Source organism: Bison bison, unplaced genomic scaffold (assembly GCF_000754665.1).
Source record: "Bison bison bison isolate TAMUID 2011002044 unplaced genomic scaffold, Bison_UMD1.0 scf7180017864309, whole genome shotgun sequence".
NCBI classification, from domain to species: domain Eukaryota; kingdom Metazoa; phylum Chordata; class Mammalia; order Artiodactyla; family Bovidae; genus Bison; species Bison bison.
This window is the reverse complement of record NW_011494881.1, coordinates 3,540,390-3,559,227: the sequence shown is the minus strand read 5'-3', so window position 1 is coordinate 3,559,227 and position 18,838 is coordinate 3,540,390. Positions and strand designations below refer to the sequence as shown.

The window sequence follows — 18,838 nt, the reverse complement described above, 5'->3', positions numbered from 1 at the left end:
CTCAAAAGCCTCTTGATGAAAGTGAAAGAGGAGAGTGAAAAAGTTGGCTTAAAGCTCAACATGCAGAAAATGAAGATCATGGCATCCAGTCCCATCACTTCATGGGAAATAGATGGGGCAACAGTGGAAACAGTGTCAGACTTTATTTTTTTTGGGCTCCAAAATCACTGCAAATGGTGATTGCAGCCATGAAATTAGAAGACGCTTACTCCTTGGAAGGAAAGTTATGACCAACCTAGATAGCATGTGCAAAAGCAGAGACATTACTTTGCCAACAAAGGTCCCTCTAGTCAAGGCTATGGTTTTTCCAGTAGTCATGTATGGATGTGAGAGTTGGACTATAAAGAAAGCTGAGCGCCAAACAACTGGTGCTTTTGAACTGTGGTGTTGGAGAAGAGTCTTGAGAGTCCCTTGGACTGCAAGGAGATCCAACCAGTCCATCCTAAAGGAGATCAGTCCTGAATATTCATTGGAAGGAATGATGCTGAAGCTGAAACTCCAATACTTTGGCCACCTGATGCAAAGAGCTGACTCATTGGAAAAGACCCTGATGCTGGGAGGGATTGGGGGCAGGAGGAGAAGGGGACGACAGAGGATGAGATGGCTGGATGGCATCACTGCCTCGATGGACATGAGTCTGAGTGAACTCCGGGTGTTGGTGATGGACAGGAAGGCCTGGCGTGCTGCAATTCATGGGGTCGCAAAGAGTCGGACACGACTGAGCGACTGAACTGAACTGAACTGAAGCATTAGAAAGAAAAAAAGAAAGAGAATGGGAAAAACAAAGAGGAAAAGAAGAGAGAGATGAATCATGGGAGGGAGGAAGAGAATAAACACAAGAAAGGAGGTACCCAGGAGGGAGATGGGGAGGTCCATTATCAGCTGCACTCTTTTTTTTAAACATTAAAAAAAATATATTTATTTGGCCACATCAGGTCTTAATGGTAGCACATGGGATGTAGTTCCCTGACCTGGGATAGAATCTGGGCCCACTGCATTGAGTCTTAGCCATCAAACCACCAGGGAAGTCCCACAGTTACACTCTTAACAAAAGCTACAGAAATGACTCCAGCCACAGCTTTCCTCCAGGAACTTTCCCTCATGTTATCTCATTCATATACCCTTTTACCTGAGATCCCTAAAAGTAAGATAAGCCCTATTAAGTGAATTTTCCAGGCAAACTTTAAATTGTAATAGTTTGTTTAAAATACATACACATCTGCCTCATTAACTGCACTAACCAAAACTTAACCTTGCCCTTAATGGTTCAAAGCTGTATAGCTTAATGCTGTTTTTACCCAACATGCAAAGGTTTCTTCTACTGTCAAGTTTCTGGCAATTTTCAGTCTGCTGACAAAGCTATGTGCCCATCTGAAGCAACCAGGCCCCAATCCCCACCTGTTAAATTACAGGAAGAATTAACGTAAAATCAGGTTTACTAAACTTGTTACATTATTGCTACGTTTATAAAATCTGGATCTTTCACTTGCATACCATTCTCTAACCAGGGGCTCTCTATTAGGCCTCTCAAAAGCAATAAAGCAGGGTTTTCTTTCATTTTAAATGTTTTTCTTTATTTCGTTGCACCGGGTCTTAGTTAGCACGTGCAGGATCTCTTAGTTGTGGCATGTGGGATCTAGTTCCCTGACCAGGGATCGAACCCAGGCCCCCTGCACCGGGAGCATGGAGTCTTGGCCACTGGACCATCAGGGAAGTTCCGAAGCAGGGCTTTCTTGACATGATTTTCACGGCACAAAATTTTTTTTGGCTTATTTGTTTCCAGGTATCTGAGGTGAAAGTCTGGAAAGGGAGTGAAGGAAGGAAGGACTGTCCTTCACAGAGAAGAGGTAATTAATTACTATGTTAATTAAACCTTACCTTTATAGGATCCACAGGCCTATTCAAAATTTCCTTTAATAAACTGAGGTCTTCTCGATTCATTGTTGTAACCTCTCCTTCTTTAAATTTTGAACTGAACCTACCAGCTCTGCCAGCAATCTGCAAGGCTTGAGAGGTGGTGATTGGTTCTATTTCTTTCTCTCCCTTTTCATTGATACTTGGCTTCATAAGGGAGTAAAAAATAATTCTTCTTATGCTCCTGAAATAGAAATAAAGATGATCTCATGAGCTGCTGTCTGAAAAGTCGTCCATCATTTGGTTCATTGTACAAAGGCTCACTCTAATTCTAGTTAGGCCTACTTGCAATATTGCCCACTGTTTACAAAGTAAGGTAAAGGGGTTTGTCAGTAATTATTTTTCTTTCCCTTAAATAGCATTTTTTACTAAAAATCATCAAATTATTCATTTAAGTGGGTGAAAAGTATAATACATAAATTATACTTCAGTAAGGCTCTAGAAAATAACTCTTTTTACAAATAAACCATACAAGGTCTTCTTAGGCTACTTTTAAATGCTGCTGCTGCTAAGTCGCTTCAGTCGTGTCCGACTCTGTGCGACCCCATAGACGGCAGCCCACCAGGCTCCACTGTCCCTGGGATTCTCCAGGCAAGAACACTGGAGTGGGTTGCCATTTTCTTCTCCAATGCATGAAAGTGAAAAGTGAAAGTGAAGTCACTCAGTTGTGTCCGACTCTTAGCGACCCCATGGACTGTAGCCCACCAGCCTCCTCCGTCCATGGGATTTTCCAGGCAAGAGTACTGGAGTGGGGTGCCATTGCCTTCTCTGACTTTTAAATGCTAGCTTCTATTAATGGCTTTGAATAGCTCATCCATAAAGGTATAGCTGTTTTCATTTCCCACAGAGGAATATTTATGTTTAATATTGTTAACCCCTGAAGATAATGGCTAGCCCCACATGCCGACTGAGACACTGAAAATAAAGTGAGGTAACATAATAGGTATTAAGATATTAAGAAGAGGTGGCAAGAATACACAGAAGAACTGTACAAAAAAGATCTTCACAACCCAGATAATCATGATGGTGTGATCATCAACCTAGAGCCAGACATCCTGGAATGCGAAGTCAAGTGGGCCTTAGAAAGCATGACTATGAACAAAACTAGTGGAGGTGACAGAATTCCAGTTGAGCTATTTCAAATCCTAAAAGATGATGTTGTGAAAGTGCTGCACTCAATATGCCAGCAAATTTGGAAAACTCAGCAGTGGCCACAGGACTGGAAAAGGTCAGTTTTCATTCCAATCCCAAAGAAAGGCACAGACAAAGAATGCTCAAACTACCACACAATTGCACTCATCTCACACACTAGTAAAGTAATGCTCAAAATTCTCCAAGCCAGCCTTCAACAGTCCATGAACTGTGAACTTCCAGATGTTCAAGCTGGATTTAGAAAAGGCAGAAGAACCAGAGATCAAATTGCCGACATCCACTGGATCATTGAAAAAGCAAGAGAGTTCCAAAAACACATCTACTTCTGCTTTATTGACTATGCCAAAGCCTTTGACTGTGTGTATCACAACAAACTGTGGAAAATTCTGAAAGAGATGGGAATACCAGACCACCTGACCTGCCTCCTGAAAAATGTGTATGCAGGTCAAGAAGTTAGAACTGCAGTTAGAACTGGACATGGAACACAGACTGGTTCCAAATCGGGAAAGGAGTATGTCAAGGCTGTATATTGTCACCCTGCTTATATAACTTATATGCAGTGTACACCATGAGAAATGCCGGACTGGAGGAAGTACAAGCTGGAATCAAGACTGCTGGGAGAAATATCAATAACCTCAGATATGCAGATGACACCACACTTATGGAAGAAAGTGAAGAAGAAATAAAGAGCCTCTTGATCAAAGTGAAAGAGGAGAGTGAAAAAGTTGGCTTAAAACTGAACATTCAGAAAACTAAGATCATGGCATCTGGTCCCATCACTTCATGGCAAATAGATGGGGAAACAGTGGAAACAGTGACAGACTTTATTTTGGGGGGCTCCAAAATCACTGCAGATGGTGACTGCGGCCATGAAATTAAAAGACACTTAACTCTTTGGAAGAAAAGTTATGACCAAACTAGACAGCATATTAAAAGCAGAGACATTACTTTGCCAATAAAGGTCCATCTAGTCAAAGCAATGGATTTTCCAGTAGTCATGCATGGATGTGAGAGTTGGACTATTAGGAAAGCTGAGCACCAAAGAATTGATGCTTTTGAACTGTGGTGTTGGAGAAGACTCTTGGGAGTCCCTTGGACTGCAAGGAGATCTAACCAGCCCATCCTAAAGAAAATCAGTCCTGAATATTCATTGGAAGGACTGATGCTGAAGCTGCAACTTCAATACTTTGGCCACCTGATGCCAAGAACTGACTCATTGGAAAAGGCCCTGATGTTGGGAAAGACTGAGGGCAGGAGGAGAAGGGGATGACAGAGGTTGAGATGGTTGGATGGCATCACCGACTCAATGGACATGAGTTTGAGTAAACTCTGGGAGTTGGTGACGGATAGGGAGGCCTAGCGTGCCGCAGTCCATGGGGTCACAGAGTTGGACACGACTGAGCGACTGAACTGAATTGAACTGAACATAATAGGTTAGCAGTGGTAGGGAGCAGCACTTAAAAGTCCAAGTGTTATGTGATATTTTAATTTTATTCCTTTAGGTGTGAGCAAGATAAATCTAGGATCTATACTACAATACCCATTCACCTAAGCCAAAGAGTTTGGTCATTCTAATGCCATTGAGAAGTGTTTAAATTGCTATCTAACCCACTGAATATCCACGATTATTAAAAACAAATTACTTACAAATTAAGTCCCATGCCAATTGCATCTGTAGCAACCAGGATTTTGCATGGATCATCAGGATCATTAAACTTTTTTGCTTGAGCAAGTTTGGTCCCTAAAATAAGAACAGTTTATGTTAAATTAATGTTCTCTGTCTTTTACTACATCACACTAAGTAGTATCTTGTAGTGTCTTGGAAACCCTCACCTCCAACTGTCCATTTTATGGATAAAACTCTCACTGTTTCAAACTTAAATATTATTCTCAAATAGTCACTTATCCTTTTATTTCTATTCCTCTAAATAACCTCACAAAGAGCAACACAGTCCCCTACCACACTAGCTATATCATTTCTGAGGACACTTTTAACAGATTTCTGGTAATATTTTAAGAATATTACCAGGATCATATTTTAGTGACATTTCTGTAAGAAAATCATCAGCTCAACATTTAAAATACGGTCTACTAATAACAACAATTAACAAGAGCTATAGATAATCAAAATACTTCTATCATCATAAAGATGACTAGAGAAGTATGTGCTTTATATCACAAATTATACACCAAGCAACTTAATTCAGTAGCTCACTGTGTTATCGATACGTATCTCAAAATACATGGCAAAAACAAGAGACTTCATATCCTATCATGAGGAAAGTCAATAATTACCAGGAGGGAGACTGCCATATATAACAGCTGATTCCAATCCCCGAATTTCAATCTGTCGACTCACAGAATAAATATCATTCTTGCTAAAACAGACAATGCAGTCCCCGGGCCGAAGGTTGTCTAAGGATTCTAGTGCGTGATCCAGCACAGAAATGGGGGTAAGCCTTTTATAGGTTCGAACCTATAATAAAAGACACGATACTGTAAAATAGCATACCTAACGGAACTTCTTATGACTAAGCATTGTGAAAAACTCACAAAGCAGTCAAGTAGCTAAAAACTGCTAAAGTTAGACAAGTTCCAACATTTTCAAGAGAAAACACAGAAAAACATTTATTTTGGTATTATAAGTGTTACCATCAGTTCTCATCGGTATTTCTAAATTAGTAAAGTGTTACAGAGGATTTCATAAATTTTCAAAGCACTTTCATATATATTTGATTTGTACAGGAACTTGCTAAGTTCAGAAGGGTTATTAACTGTTACTTCCAGTTTATGAAAAAGCAAAATAGAGTCTAATAAGTGATCAAGCCAAAAAAAAGAAAAGATCAGGTCTGATGAGGATTTTTCCAGCTGTAGCCTTTTGTGATTTGCCTAAAAACACAAAGTGAGTTAACAGCAAAAACAAGACTGAAACCCAGAATTTCTTCCACTATACTCCACTATCTCTCCTTGAAAACTGAGTACAAAACTAAAGTAATGGACCAGTTTTTAAATATTTCATTTTATTATAGAAGTCTGGTAAAGAAAGCAAAAAGTAGGAGTAAGCAGAAATGAGTTGCTTCCTATTCTAGGAATGTGAAAAAAGGATACAAACCATCTCTAGCAATTAGATATCTATCAGAGTACCCAGTATCTGACATTTGAGACTTTGAAAATTACAAACTTTTGTTGAGCCTCCAATTTCTAACATTCCAGATTTACTTAATTCTAAAGAGATCTGTTCAAATTCCAAAAGGTTCTGTCAAGAAAAGGTAAGGAATCTGCTTGGACTTTTGAAGACTTAGGGTGTGAGAACCACTCGGTCAGAATTTTAGATCATGAGGTTCAACCAACTATGCATGATCTAGTCAACTACAGGGCAATGAAGCTGATCTTTCAAGTTCTCACTTTGCCATCATCTGGGGCCTATGAAGCCACTGCCTGGGTACTCTGGGTACTTGCTATGCCACCTTGAGAACAAGGCATATAATTGAGTACCTCCACATCCTCCCCAGTTGTGTACATAAGCTCGGTAACCATGTCAATTGCAGCAGATTCTCCACACAAATGGATTTCTTCAGCACAGAGTCCTGTTAAGTGCAAAATTGGGATTTTTTTTTAAATTTTAAAGATACAAAAGTAAATATGTAATACTTCACATACCCAAAATACTTTGCTTACCTACTGCTTTACAACTTTAAGAAGGGTTATCATAAATGCGATCTCTGTGATTCAACCCTGAAAACAAAAATCTTCTAGTGGGCAAAATTATCACCATTTTTACAAATCTTAGGGTTTTTAAGCTGCTGGGGCCAAGGTTTTGAGTCTACTAGATGGTGAAGCCAGTCTGAACTAGAATCTGGCATTTTGATGGTTAGCACTGAACATTAGTCCTATACTTTTCTTTTCAAATCAGGCTCCATGGAATCACTGAGGTGACTTGGGGGTGGGGGGTAGGGGCTGGTGGGTAGAAGAAACTCCAAGATCCTTACCACTTAGCATATACACTTTCATCCATTTTATATTACAGGTTTTCGTGTACACTCTTGGTTTAAAGAAAGAGTTCACCTATTTGTTTGTAAATTTGAAAACACCTGCCCTACAGCATGCTGATCAAAAATTCACTCCAAAGATCAAGCAGGAGAAATGTTCATTCATGTCTGTGGACTTTAAGAAGTCCACTTCCAGGAGCCTATCTTAAAGAAATAATAAATAAAAAGTTATGGCTACAGAGATTTTTTTATTGCATCACTAATAATAGGGAAAAATGTTCAACTCTTTAGGACAAATTACAACTGGTCTCCCACGTCCACAGGCTTGACATTGCAGATTCAACCAGTGGTGGACCCCTGGTTGAATTCATGGATGCAGAACCCATCCACCTGGAAGGGATCTGAGCATCTGCAGAGGTCCAGGGACCAATATTCCACAGATACTGAAGGAAGACTATAGCACAGCTCTTCAATGGATAATATACAACATTCATATGTGGTATGAAAAAAAAGTCTATGAAAAAGCACTGAAAAAAAAAGCAAGATACAAAATTTATATATTCACAAAACACCATAAAAATGAGAAAAAAAGATTGTCAGGAAACACCAAAAGGTTACTAGTGGTTGCGTAAATATGATAATATTTGAACACTTTTATTAAATGATTATGTTTTATAATATAAAAAACAGACCTATAATTAAAATATTTAGAAAATTAAAACTCACACCTAGCTGACTTTTTTGTTTCGTTTGTGTCAAGACAGGATCTAGCTGGCTCTATTTGGCAATGCCCAGCACATAAATGCCTCCCAGTGCAGATGTCACAAAGCACAGATTTTACAGTATTAACCACCAACCTAGCAGCGCCCTGGTCCAGGCCCATCCTCTGGCTGGATCTTTAATCATCTGAATTTCATCAATCACGGCCACTTCATCTTAAAATAGAAAGTTATCGTGAGCAAGACAATCTACTTCAATAGTATTACAAACAAATCACAATATCAAAATTCAAGCTTTCAACACCACCATAATCATCATCATTACTTACTATGTGCTTCTTTGCTGGCAGGCTTGTTCTAAGCGCTTTAAAACTGCAACTCATTTAATCCTCACAATACACCCACTAAGTGTCATCATTACTTACATTTCCTTTTTTTAAAAATCTCATACTTGTATTTTTAATTAAAAAAAGAAAATTGGGGGGGCGGGGGTGGTGGGCAACTTCCCTGGTGGTCCGGTGACTAAAACTCTGAGCTCCCAGAGCAGGGGCCTCAAGTTCAATCCTTGGTCAGGAAACTGGATCCCATGTGCTGCACCTAACAGTTCACGTGCCACACTGAAGCTCAAAGACCCCATGTGCCACAATTAAGACCCAATGCAGCCAAATAAATGATTAAATTTTGGCAGCACCATCCGGCATGCAGGATCTTAGTTCCTTGAACAAGGATTGAACCCATACCCTCGGCAGTGAAAGTGCGGTGTCCTAAAACACTGGACTGCCAGGGACTTCCCCTACATTGACATTTTAAAGAAGAATAAACTGAGACCCAGAGAAGTTAAATCACTCCAAAGATCAACCAGGAGAAACGTTCATTCATGTCCGTGGACTTCAAGAAGTCCACTTCCAGAAGCCCATCTTAAAGAAATAATAAAAAGTGATGGCTAAAAAGATTTTTTATTGCATCACTAATAAAAGGGAAAAATGACCAAAGTGTAATATTTTGAAACATAAAATTCAAACCCAGACCGTCTCTACTCCACTGTCTCCCAAACTGAGCATGTTCAATTGTTCTATTTTTTGCAATCTCAGAAGAAACCTGGAGAATCTGCCTAATAAGAATATATCCATACAGCAGTGAAAGCAGCTCCCAGGACCAAGAATAGATAACCCTGCTGTAAATGAAGCACCTTAGGAACCCAGATGTGTGTTAGGAGAAGCGGAGTGGAAAGTGTAATTCCTTGAGCTATAGCTCTGCTCATTCTTTGGGGTTTTAAAGTTCATTACTATGATAAAAAAAAAAAAAAAAGCCTCATTTTATTTTCTAATGCCAAAATGCTTCCAACCATATTATATTTTTTCTAAGTCACATAAATTATATTTTAGTTCTCTTCCCAAAATACCAAAGATTTGAGAGGAAGATGTTTTAAAGAAAAATTTAATATGCCCACAATGGCACTGAGGAAACAAAAGAAAGCTAATTTTATACTGAAATTAGATTAAAAATTACTTAGCATATCTGAGTGTATACAAATAAGATTAGAAAAGAGGGGGGCAGAAGAGGGAATTTTGATTTATAAGTGCTATTTTAATATTTATAATGTATTACTTTTAGAATATATTGATTTTTAAAAACTATCCATTTACTCAGAAAGTTAAGATTATTAAAATGAAAAAAGCAAGCTACTAAACAGTACATAATGTATAATCCCCATTTTAATATACACACCCACAATGCACATGTAAGCATACGCATATGAACACAACCTAGAAAAACATACCACAGGGTTAATACTTATTGATTCTGGATGGATGGAATTGGGAGATTAATATTTTTTTCTTCTCTTTGCATTTATTTTTACATTTTCTACAATGAAGGAACGATTGTCTATATAGTAAGGAAAAAGTTAATTTTCATTTTAAATGTTTTTAAAACTACCGGACTTATACAGAAGTTTATTGTGGTACTATATATAATAGTGAAAAACTTTAAAACAACCTAAATACTATTTAATAGAAGAATAAGGAATAAATACATTTAGTCATAATATGGAATATGTAACATTTTAAATGAATATATGCGATATATATATATATTTATGATACATATACATGTAAATAAGACTAGATCTAAATACATGTGTAGAAAAAAAAGCAAGTTGTGGAGCAATAATGCAATATGATTGTCATGTAAACATTTTAAAACACAAACTATAGTATTGATAGGTAATATATAATAGTGACGCCAAAAAGACAGGAAAGGTATATACCAAATATTTGACAGCAACTGGATCACAGAGGGGAGAGGAATTGAACTGTGGAGTGACACAAAGCAAAATTCATGTGTTAATATTTCAGTTCTTTTAAGAGAAAAAGGGAAAGAAAATTCAAGAGCAAACATGATGGAAAGTTTGGCATTTTTAAGTAGTAGCAGCAAATACTGGGTATTTGCTGTTACTAGTCTTTGCCTCAATTACAAATTTTTTTCACAATAAAAAACACATTCCACATGTTCATCTGTATTTTAAAATTAAAAAAAGACTGAACCATAAAATTCTAAAATAGTAGATACATACAAGGAGTTGTAACGCTGCACATCTCGACAGTACAGGCAACGTGGGCAGCCTGTTTACCATCTGGGTCTACTGAGACACGCTCTTCACCTGTTACCAAGTCACACGGCACCCCCTAGGATGACAAAAAGAAAACTGCCATTATCTCCACCTTGAAAACCACAGCAAAAAGAAGATGTGGATGTTTAATAGAGTATTCCTTCTATTAAATATAGAGTATTTAATAGAGTAGGTCAGCAAGGTCCTCCAGAGAAGGGAATGGCTCCCCACTCCAGTGGAGGAGCCTGGCAGGCTACATACAGTCCACGGGGTCGCAAAGGGTTGGACTCGACTGAGTGATTAATGCTTGCACTTGTTTTTCTTTTCACTTCCTTCCATTACATCAAATTTATTTGTCTAATACTTGAAACAAATATTCCCAATCCTCTAAAAAAATTTTTAGTAAAAAATAAAAGCCACTTTCATATAACCTATGTACACTTGGAACATCTCAAATCAGCTAAATTCTCAGGTAACAAAAGCAATTGAAGCACTTTTATTTTTTAAACTTTGTACTGAATTTTCTTGGTGGCACACTCGATGGGAATCTGCCTGCCAATGCAGGGGACAAAGGTTCGATTCCTGGTCCAAGAAGATTCCACATGCCATGGAGCAACTGAGCCAGTGATCTAGGGCCCCTGAGCCCCAACTACTGAGTCTGAGCGCTGCAACTAAAGAAGCCCACATGCCTAGAGCTCATGCTCTGCAACAAGAGCCTTCCGAACCAAGGCAATGGTGCAACTAACTAAATAAACTCTGTATTATGTCAATAGTTCCTGTACTATTTTAGCTTATTAAAATGAAATTGTTTCTATGTTCAAGAAAAACATTATGAGTAAAATTTAAGAATATAAAGACTTGCTAATATATTTCTTTGAGAAAGACTCATATCAGTGCTATGGTACATATGTGAGTAGCCAACTACCCCAATCCACTCAGAACCGAGGGATAACTCAGGACAAAGACCATTTGGTAATAAATCTGGGAAAGTCCAGGCAAACTGGAACAGCTGGTCTCCCTAATGGCCTGAAACTAACGAGGAAACATCAGACATCCAAACTGAGGGACAGCTTACAACACGACTGACCTGTAATCTTTCCAGCTGTACCAGTTACGAAACACAAAGACTGAGGAACTGTCCCAGATTAATGGGGAAACTGGAGACATGACAATACATACAGCAGAAGTCCCTAAAGGGAATGCTGGAGGTGGCGGGGGCACAGCGGGGAGGGGAAGCGGAGTAGTGGTGGTGTTACTGAACAACTGGCAAAATTTGAGTATGGACAGTGGATTAAATAATGGCATTCTATCAATATTAAATGTCCTGCTTCACATGAATATCCTGAAGGTTTGTAAAAGAAAGTCTTTGTTTTGCAGAAATACTTCTAAGTATTTATAAACAAGAAGGTATTATGTATGCAAATTATACAAATTATCCAGAACATGATGCAAACTATCTACAAAACTGGTTAATCTCACATTATAAAGTCATAATAAAACAATGAACCAAAATGTGGCCCCTTTTCTGAAATGATGCCTCAGACCACAGACCATTCAGTCCTTTTCAGGTTGGAAAGCTGGCTTCAGTCTTTGTCATTAGTTCTAGCAATTACATCAAAGGTTTAATCGTAAAAAAAAAAGGTAAATTGAATACAACATAGTGGGTAACTCTGAGGGGGTAAAGGAGGGGTTCAGAGAGAGTTTCATCTGTATCAATAATATTTTATTTCCTGCTTTTTTTTTTTCTGGTTATGCCACACAGCTTGTGGGATCTTAGTTCTAACCAGGGGTTGAACCCAGGCCCACGGCAGTGAAAGCATGGAGTCCTAACCACAGGACCACCAGGAAATTCCCCAATATTTTATTTCTTAAAAAAGTTAAAAAAATAAGTAAGTATGGCAAAATGTTAGACTCTGATGGGAGCTGGGTAGTGGACCCAAGTTATTTGAATGTTACTCCTTCATTTCTCTGTATATGTGAAATACTCTAACATTGTATTTCACTCATTCTAATACACATATTTTTTCACATTTTAGTATCTCTAAAACCAGGATATCTCTTAACAATGGGTGGCATGTCAGAATTCAGTTGGCAGCATCAGCTTCTTTCTCAGTTTTGCATAAAATAATAGTACATCTTACACTTGATGGCCTTAAGTTAAAGGCAATGAAATATGGCACTTTTTGTTAATAGTAAATTACTACTACACACACCCTCTCCCTTCACCCACTACACTCTACATTCCCCCAAATTAGCAAGAAAAAGAGAATATTTGGTAATATACTAACAGCAGCATTACTCTTTTCGAAGATCTCATGTGCCAGTAGTTTTAAAGGGCCACAATACACTCCAGATTTTGCTGACAAGTATTTCTGGATTGCATGATAAGTCTTTCCACTGTTTGTGGGACCTGAATGGAATATTATCTTCCGATGTATGGCTCTAGCTTCTGGGTACCTAAAACATGAGTAGAGAAACTGCTTAATTCCATTAACCTCCAAATCCTGGCAAAGGTATTAACTGAAAAAACTTCCAATGAAACATCCTCTTAACATTCACAAAATAGCAGCATCTTTGAAAAACTAAATTAAATGGTGAGTTTCATGTCCACACCAAAATGACTGCTTTCCAAGAATGGCATTTACTAACTAGAGGACAGAAAAACCCAAATGCAAATTAATTTCTTGGATATTCTTGCCATTGTACAAATTCCTTTTCCCCAAGAGTTACTTAAAATAAATTTAAACTGCTATCAGCTCCAGAGACATGTTCACATTATTTTCACATTCTCTACATATGCCCTAGAAGTAAATATTCCCAGGCTTCTGAATTTTAGCGTACACAATAAAATGACTGAATCTGCTGCTTCTGGCCATGATGAATGGTACTGGACTTGACCTATCATGATAAACAACTACAAAACGGGACAAAATAGATATAGCAGCTCCCTGGGGATATGGACAAGAGGCAGTGCAGGACTATAAGCTCCAAAAGAAAGAAACACTTGAGATGAGCCCTACTGGACCCCAAGAGGCACAGGGAGGTGGAACCCAAGCAAGTTAAAATAGTCCCACTGAGCTGAGCAGTAGAGATCAAGATTAAAGCTGCTGAAGCAGCTGGAATCTGAAGGCCTGAGTGTGGAAGAGAATAAAGGTGCAATAGAGAGGGAGCCTTGTAAGTCTGTGTGGGGGTTCCTTGGGTCCTTGGCCAATGGCTGGGCTGAACACATGCAGGGCTTAGCAGTGGACAGCTTGCTAAGAGTTTAAGTAGAAAGTCTCAAAGAAATGGCAAAGTGCTAGGAGATGTTACAGTTCCAGGCATGGTGGTGGTGGAGGGAAGTGATTAACAGCATATTCAGTTGAGACACCAGAAAGGTCACACTTGAATTCTAAGGACAACCAAAAGACTTACTCTAGATCTGCCCTAATAAAACCTTAAACCAAGCTTGATTAGGATTTAGGAGGAGATACCAGCTAACTGCATACCAAAACTCATCGTGTATTTTTCTAGAAAAAACAAAACAATCTAGACTATTTGATTTATCATCTAGTATACAATAAAAAATATATAGTGTTCACTAATCTCCCAAGATCAGAAACTGAAAATTTCAAATCCACAATAAAGAAACTAACCAGTTAGGTGGTATTCTTAGGTCACTGATTTTTCGTAGATCATCCTTACATTCCAACACAGGAAATATTTGTTTTGCATGTCTCAAGAAAAATGGAAATAAGTCATCCACATGAGCTGGAAAATAAAACACTGCATTAATCTGTGCAAGCTAAATGTTATTCACAACTGAACTTAATGAAAGCTTTATTCTTAGTGAGCTAAGTTAAGGGGACATTGTCAGGAAAAAAGGTAAACCCTAGAACAAGGAATGCTATCCTTTCCTGAGATCCTGCTTTGCCTTATGTTTTCTTCCTTATTTCACTTGTATTTTCTAGGAAAGCAGAAAACTTTGGCTGTCAACAACCATGTTCCACTTGTTCAATGCACCAGCGCTGATGATCAGCATTGATGAAAGTTAAATTGAAAACAAAGAACCTTGGGGTAACTCCCTGAGAGTCCAGTGCTTAGGGCCCAGTGCTCACACTGTCAGTGCCCTGGGATCTATTCCTGGTTGGGAAGGTAGGATCATGGACAGCAAAAAACAAAACAAAACAAAAAACCTGGGAATATACATTAGCAAGAAGGCTCCACGGTTACTGAAGCAAAATACAGGACCCAGATGCAAGTAGTTTTTAAACTACAGATACCACTGAGAAACAAAATGTTTAAGTGAACTGACTTCTCAGCCAGGAGTCACCACACCTTATGGCTTTGATGCGGGTGGGCTGAGTTCCATTCTGCTCTGTGTCCCGGTTCTACCTCAGTGCCTGGCCCAGGGCAATGTTCTAACAGTCAAATACATAAAAACATAACCAAAGTCAAACCGCCCTTAGGAATAAAATAATGATATTTCTACATTTTTTTCTTTTACAGCAAGAGGTCTGTCAAAGTTTGAGGGAGAAAGAAGTCAGTGGCAAAAACTGATGGAATCTGTATTGTATTAATTCTACCTTGTGTGAGAGTTCATTTCACCGAGGCCTATACTAGTGAAGAGCAGATGGTGACAGATCGAGGTCCCAGTCTTCCTCCAGTCTAAGACACATAGGTGACTTAGTAACCAACCCAGGCCTGCTATAAAGCAAAAAGACCTAGAAGGCCTCCTATGAAAGCACTGAATTATTTACAGAGGATGCTAACAGGACTTATTCTAAAGCAAATAAGCTAATGAGAAAAAAAACAAAAGAAATAGCAAGTATGTTCAGAGGATTTTAAAAAGTCTCTAAACACTTGCCTGCACTGAAGCAAATATCATTCAAAATAATGTGAATGTCCACATCCAGAGAATGAGACTGCATGATATAGTTTCGAAAGCTTATGAATGCTTGGTGGAAGAGACGAGCTGTGGGAAACACAAAATCAAAACAGGTAGGACTAGTTTTCATTTTATTTTTCATTTCATTTTCATATTCTCATTTTAAAAAGTACATACACACATCACACCTAACTCGTCGAAGTGTCTTTTTCCTTTCTTGTAGTACAGCTGGTTTGTTATGATCTGGGCTAAAACTGAAATTCTAGTACAACACGAAGGAAAGCTGAACACACAGCTGCTTTGCCATGTGTCTGGCTCACCAACTGCATACTGACGATCTCCTGCCCAGACAGAGGCAAAAGTCAGGGACGTTCTCCATATTATAACTATGAACTTATGTTCAGGCCACACAAGGTCCCACACAATAATGAAAAAGCTGTAATCTAAGCAGCAATAAGGTATCTCTAATGGAAATGGTATTAGCCTTACCATCGAGTCCGTAATCAGCACTCAGTTTCTGAATTTCTTTCCTCTTGTAAAACTTGTCTAAGACCTTCTTTACTTCATCTGGAAGAAAGATAACAAAATTGAACATACGTTTAACATTTGTCTTCTAGATAGAGAAATACCCCCAAAGTAAAAGAAATTTGGAAGTCCTAACACTCAAGGCAGTGGTCTACTGAGTGTTGCAAGAACTTGAAGGTGGGTTAGTTGATCACAAACTTTTTATGGTTTAATAGTGTCAAGAAAAAGTATAAAGTCCAACAATGCAATCAACATTCCCGTTATACTGCAGAAGTCTAAGCAAGGTGCCACAGGACTGGCATCACCCTATCCTCCACCGGGCCACTGTTAGATACACATGTTCTGTTTGGTTTACTCACAACCATTCTGCACATCTAATAGTGAGCAGCGAAAGGCTATCTTTTAGCTGAAAGATAACCAATACTGCAAGGGGCAGATCCTCATGCTTTTATGTGAATGACTAAAGGAGCCACGGATAACCTTTAGCTTGAAGATGATTTGAGGGAGAACAAATTAGTGGCATAACTAAAGTCAGTGGGAAGTGAGGGAAACAGATTTCGGTGGAATTTATACAAGAACTTCCTAATAATTAGAATAAGAAAAGGGGTTGCCTGACAAAAGTACCAGCTGTACTCAAGGAAGGCTTAGATGACTGTATTTCAAGGGTGACAGCAGAGAAATTACTATGCTGCAAAGGAGATTGAATTAGATGCCTGCTGAAATGCCACTATCAATCACTGATTTTACAGGTGAAAATACTTTAAATTAATCAAGCTTAGATTGCATTAACAACTTAAAAAAAGAGAGAGGTTTAGAACATTTATTTATACAGTAACCTAAAAATACTTATTTTGTTAAATCCTCACATCAACCTATGTTATATAGTTGGGGTAGACTATCTGGCCTCCTAGGGAAACAGTTTTCCCAGCTTCCACACATCAGATTCTACTGTAGGGTAATTCCATTTTTTAAATAGCAAATGTTTATTTAGTACAAGTGATACTAATTTACACTTATTCATCCCTTCACACTTTTCAAAGTGCTTTGCCAAACATGTTATAATGATTTTCACAATCCAGAGATACAGGCAGAGAAAATATTATTTATATTTTAGCATTTGGGAAATGGACAAAAGGTAAGTAAACTGTAAATTGTTCCAGTCAGTTAAGTGATGTATGACTATCACAAATGTGCAACATTTTCTGCTTGTAGTCAGTCTACCCTTACTTGCCTAATTGTATTATGATCAACCAGAAAAAAAATGATATATACATTTACCTATATATGTGTATATATATATCGGAGAAGGCAATGGCACCCCACTCCAGTACACTTGCCTGGAAAACCCCATGGACGGAGGAGCCTGGTGGGCTACAGTCCATGGGGTTGCTAAGAGTCGGACCCAACTGAGCGACTTCACTTTCACTTTTCACTGTCATGCATTGGAGAAGGAAATGGCAACCCACTCCAGTGTTCTTGCCTGGAGAATCCCAGGGACAGCGGAGCCTGGTGGGCTGCCGTCTATGGGGTCACACAGAGTCGGACACGACTGAAGTGACGTAGCAGCAGCAGCAGTGTATATATATGATATATACATATACTTATATATGTGTGTTACAATCAACCAGAAAAATGTGTATATTTTATACATATATATTATTATATGTAACTTTCATATATATATATACACACACACACATACATAGGCACCTACTTGTGTGACTAGAAGAGTGCTTGGAAAGTAGCACATAGTAGGTATTCAATAAGATTTGTCGAGGATAAAAACTGTACTTCATAAGGGTTTTTAGGAAGATTAAATGGGCCACATGTTTAAAACAGTACCTGTCTCTAACACTCAGTGTTAGCCAATGTTATTTTTTAGAAAAAGAAGGAACCACAGAGATATTCTAGGCAGTGGGAGTAGCATTATGTAAAAAGCCCTGGAGCACAAGTGCCCATTTCATCAATCTGGCTGAAAGGAGGAGAGTGGTGTGCAACAAAGCTTCTCCAAGAGCGACCCAGGCCAGATCAGGCAGGGAGTGAGGACCCTTTCAAACTGGGGACAATGGAAAAGCATTAAGCAATTTTTTGCAGGGGAGCCACAGGATTAGATCTTGCCATTTGCTGATGCTAAGCGAGAGCTTTCTCTCTGGAGCCCTGGATGATCAGGGTACCTTCCACCTTTGGTAAGCTCACCCTTATTGTGTTCTACCTTGTAGCATAGTTGGTCATCCATCGGTCCTTCCTCCCACAAGGCTGTAAGTTTCTGGAGTGGAAGAGATCTGGATCTGAGTCTGGTTCCTCTTTGCAACCACCATACAGCCTAACAGTGTCTGGTTTGCGTAGGTACCCAGTCAATGACAAAAAGTCCTGAAAGAAGTCTTCCTCTGGCTTTTCACCACCCCACTCCCTTGTCCCTTCTGGGAGCAATAGTAATAAGCAGCGGGGCGGGGGTGGGGGGTGGGGAGACTATACTAGAAAGTCAGTCGTGCACCCAACGGCTCAAAAAAGATGAATCGTCCCGTCACAAGGGGACTTAGATCATTCCCAGGGGAACAGTGAAAGGGAGAATGCCAGTTCAAGGGCAGCACATCAAAGGATCAATCAGACACAATCCCAAGCCTTGAGGGGCTCAAAACCAGCAAGGGAGGCAGGCACTGAGGCACAATGACAAAGTTCGAAGGGACCTGGGTCTCCAGGGGATGGAAAAGCAGCTTCCTCGGAGAAGCGTCTCAGCCCTGCACCAGCCACCCTCGCCGCCCTCTCCAGCTCCTGCACTCACTCTTGTCCAGAGGGCGGGTTAGCTCAGCCCCGACGTCGCCATCTGCGCTAGGACCCTGAGGTTTCACAGTCAGCGGCACGAACAAGGACGTGTTTGGAGCTTTGGAGCCTCCGGAGGCAGAGGAAGAGGCGCAGGCAATAGCAGGAACGCGTCCCAGAGCCCCAGGAAAGGGCCCGGTGTGGGCGCGAAGGGCAGAGCAGACGGCTGCCCGGTGGCCAGCCTGGCGCCCCGCGGGGAGCCGAGCCCACAACAGGGCACACCGCGGTAAGGACATCGAGACTG

The 18,838-nt window shown here is 39.5% G+C and overlaps 1 protein-coding gene across 1 annotated transcript in view; it reads right to left on the bottom strand.

Annotated features, from left to right (window-relative positions):
* SUPV3L1 (suppressor of var1, 3-like 1 (S. cerevisiae)) overlaps positions 1 to 18,832 on the bottom strand; it is a 25,241-nt gene extending 6,409 nt beyond the window's left edge. The window contains exons 1-11 of the mRNA XM_010852208.1: positions 18,557 to 18,832; positions 15,739 to 15,816; positions 15,229 to 15,336; positions 14,018 to 14,132; positions 12,674 to 12,842; positions 10,350 to 10,461; positions 7,913 to 7,990; positions 6,562 to 6,653; positions 5,362 to 5,542; positions 4,714 to 4,807; positions 1,879 to 2,098 (exon numbers count right to left, since the gene is read on the bottom strand). Coding sequence (XP_010850510.1) covers positions 1,879 to 2,098; positions 4,714 to 4,807; positions 5,362 to 5,542; positions 6,562 to 6,653; positions 7,913 to 7,990; positions 10,350 to 10,461; positions 12,674 to 12,842; positions 14,018 to 14,132; positions 15,229 to 15,336; positions 15,739 to 15,816; positions 18,557 to 18,830 — 1,521 coding nt within the window. The 5' untranslated portion in view covers positions 18,831 to 18,832. The remainder of the gene's footprint in view (positions 1 to 1,878; positions 2,099 to 4,713; positions 4,808 to 5,361; positions 5,543 to 6,561; positions 6,654 to 7,912; positions 7,991 to 10,349; positions 10,462 to 12,673; positions 12,843 to 14,017; positions 14,133 to 15,228; positions 15,337 to 15,738; positions 15,817 to 18,556) is intronic.
* Positions 18,833 to 18,838: the final 6 nt, after the last annotated feature.